The 3629-nt window shown below is 40.1% G+C and overlaps 1 protein-coding gene across 1 annotated transcript in view; it reads left to right on the forward strand.

Annotated features, from left to right (window-relative positions):
- The first annotated feature begins 636 nt into the window (after positions 1–636).
- fam53b (family with sequence similarity 53 member B) overlaps positions 637–3629 on the forward strand; it is a 7701-nt gene continuing 4708 nt past the window's right edge. The window contains exons 1-2 of the mRNA XM_059531590.1: positions 637–787; positions 2947–3114. Of these exons, the coding sequence (XP_059387573.1) occupies positions 3028–3114 (87 nt within the window). The 5' untranslated portion in view covers positions 637–787; positions 2947–3027. The remainder of the gene's footprint in view (positions 788–2946; positions 3115–3629) is intronic.

Raw genomic sequence — 3629 nt, forward strand, 5'->3', positions numbered from 1 at the left:
TCTCAGACAGATATTGTCCTCCGAACAAACACACATCACTGGAGAGATGATTTATTCAGATGATGTATGAATCTCAAAAAATGGTCCCTCTGGTCTGGTTTTGGGCTCCAGGGTCAGACACAGGTATCCTGTGATTAGGATAATTAATTATCATATAAACCATTGAGTGTCAGAATTAATTTGTCACATTGCATATCGGTGAAAATGAACTACTGAAGACAAAATATGATTAAAAAGTTTGATCAGTTACAAAACCTACTCTTTCCTTTATGCATCCAGATATCAAACAATCTCTCTTCCTGTTGATTAAAAAGTCACAGTATATGTTATAGTATGTCTACTGCCAACTTATTAAAGTACCATGCTGTTTTCCCTTCTTTCATAAGACAGATTTCACACACGTATTGTTTTATTGCGAACTCGTTGATGAATGAGATTAATTGAGCAGTTAATCACAGATGAGGCGAACTTCCCGTGTTTATTGTGTGCGGCGCTGGGCGAGTCCATTCAGACGCGGGGTGAAGCGTCTTCACTTTAAACTCAAATATTAATCAGAACCGCGTGTATCTCTGTCAGGAATCAGACCTGATGTGTTTACACATGTATATACGGTGTTTCCGCTCAGCTGAAGGTGTTTCGGGTGTGTGTTGTGTGTGTTTGTGTTCCGCGTCCCCCCGCGTCTGTCGGTGTGAGTGCGCGGTGCAGCGGAGGATGCGTCGCGCGCGAGCGGGGATGAGGATGATCTGAGCGGCCGTGTTTACCGATCCGGCGCGACGCTCGCTGTACCGTGAGTATACTGCGAGAATCCGGATCAAACTGCATAATATTTCAGTATGTTTGCGTGTGTTCGCGCGCGTCTCTGTGCGTGAGAGAGTTTCCCGCGACGCTCGCGGACGCTAGTAGCTTTTGTTTCCAGAGAAACTCTCGCATCGACACCCAATTAAAGTCGGTCACAAACTCGGTGTACGGTAATGGTCAAAAACAAACAAAAAAGTTCTAAAACAACTGACGATTAAAGTTAAAGCAGGAACTCTGTTCATCTCGAACTGGGAACTGAAAACTCTTAACTTACCAAAAAACTTCAGTCACGAGCTGAAAAACTATTTACTGATCAGTTTGTCATTTTCAGATTATTCAGTATTTTTGAATACTCCGTATGTAGAAGTATTGTTTCATTTAGAAGTATGTAGTATTTTAAGTAAGCTATATTTCATGAGAATTACGTACTTTAAGAGTATCTAGTATTGTAGAATACTCCGTTATATTCAGAGTATTCCATATTTTAAAAGTATTCAGTTTAGTGCGCGTCGACGTCATCGATTACGTCGACTGCAAAAATACGTCGACGTGCGTGAAATGCGTCGACGCGTCACACTGTTCACATCTCGCGTAATGGCATACTGGGAATGGAGAAAGTTGCATTCTATCACAAAAACAGAGACCACTGTTATCAAAAGTATGGGAATACTTGTCGAGTATTAAATATGTTGGAGTGTTCGGTATTTAAGACTATGTCATTGTTTGAGTTTCCAGTATTTTATTCTGTTCATTAATTTACATTTTTTATTTAATTTAGTTAATTTGTTTATTTTTTTGGGATGAAATATAAACCACAAATTTCTTCGTGAGATTCATCAGGACGTTTTTATCCATATTTCACCTACACTTCCACGACCTCCACAAATTGATCACAAACATTTAACTGTATATTGTGTTGAGTATTCCTAGAGGACCCCGGAGTACTGAGAGATGATGTGTGTGTGTGTGTGTGTGTGTGTGTGTGTGTGTGTGTGTGTGTGTGTGTTGCTCTGCGGTCCACCTCAGTGACCCTCAGCCTGTGTGTGTGTTTATATCTTAAACACTGGTATCAAATGTTCACACGTTAATTGTTATAATGTTTTCTTCTGTTATTTTAATCTTTTCATTGCTGTTATTATATTTTCCAAGCTTTGGCCATATGGTATTTTTTTACAGTCATGCCAATAAAGCAACTTTGAATAGAATTGAAATTGCTTAATAAACTTCAGATACGAGCTGAAAAACTATTTACTGATGAGTATTACGAGTTATTCCTGTAGTTGTTCAGTATTTTAGAATACTCAAATCAGTACTGTAGTACAGATCACTCCCCTGATGAAGGGAATAAGCCCAAAGAGAGAGAGAGAGTAGGTATTTTTGTAGTATCTTTAGTATGCTGTATTCCAGAGTATTCCATATTTTTTAAAGTATTCAGCATTAACAGTTTGCAGTATTTTGAGGGTGTGTAGTATTGAACTGAAAGAGTTTGAGACGGCGCTGTGGAGCGTGACACTGATCGCTGCAGTTGTGTTTTCATAACTAGGTCACAGAACACACGGCTGTAAACGTGTGCACCGCAGTGGAAGTTCCCTAATGACATAAGAGAGGTTTTATCAGCTCGCTGACTTACAGTTATTGGCAGTTCCATATTTTCATAGCGTGTTGACATCGTGCCTGAGAGGGAAGTGCTTCATAAGATCACGAACCACTGGAGATTGACCAAGAAATCTACTCACTGATGATTGAGCTGTAGAGGAAATCTGTCAAATAAGGTTCAGTTTGATACCTGGAGCTCATCCATATGACTTGTGTCCTGTATTCCAACTCTCTGAATTCACATGATGCTTTTTGTGAGAAACTGACTGAGATTTAGTTAGTGCAGCTCTTATATTCCAGCTTCAAGATGATGAATATCAGCGAGGATGCAGCACAGGTTTTCATGTGTGATCTGAACCATTGTTTTGATACTTTATGGTGCTTTTTTATCATTTTTAGAGCATCCGACCCATTCACGTTCATTCCACAAACAAAAGAGCGTCATGAACTTTCTGTCAAACTTCTTTTTGTTCGAAACACAAGCATCAAATGTACATGTCAAAAGCAGCCAGAATAGTGTGTGGAGATCTCCATCTTCTGTTGTCTGTGCAGGCTGAAGAGTGACTGGTGCTGATGTGAGATCGGATCGTATCGGATCGGATCGGTCCTGCACTGGGATGGTCTGTGGCAAACATGTGTGTAGCTGTGCTGATTATTCACACTAAAACCCTGGAGAAGAAGTCGCTCGATGATGTAGCCTCCACAGAGTCTGTGCAGCTGGTAAGACCTCGTCAGGCGTCATGCATAATTAACTCTAATTATCAGTGTCCAAGATCCAGATCAGAGCACCTCCAGTTTAATCAGATCCGTGGCAGTCTAGTTTAGCTCATTCGCAGTCGTTTTTAGGGCTGTAGCTTTAACACTTTAATTTGGCGTGGTTCATTTTGGAAGAAATATTCTGTGTGTTATCTAACATCGATGCAGTGTCTGATGAACATGATGCTGGACATCTGAAGCTATTATAAAGCAGTGATATGAGCCGAACATTCAACATATGAGCGCAGAACATCTGCTCTGTTATATTTCTATCATATGATAGAGTTGAGCAGGAGTGCTGTTTTTCTCTAGTTTCATTGCAAAACATGATTTATACAGCAGTCCAGTATACAGGAAGTTCATATTGCCTTACATTCTGGACACAATATTGTCAGTTTTGCACGCAAACATAAAATAGTTTGAATCGAGTCCACAGCAGTGCTGTTGTGAATGAGTCCATGTTTTTGAGTGAGTTGCGT

This window comes from Carassius carassius, chromosome 40 (genome assembly GCF_963082965.1).
Source record: "Carassius carassius chromosome 40, fCarCar2.1, whole genome shotgun sequence".
Classification (NCBI taxonomy): Eukaryota; Metazoa; Chordata; class Actinopteri; order Cypriniformes; family Cyprinidae; genus Carassius; species Carassius carassius.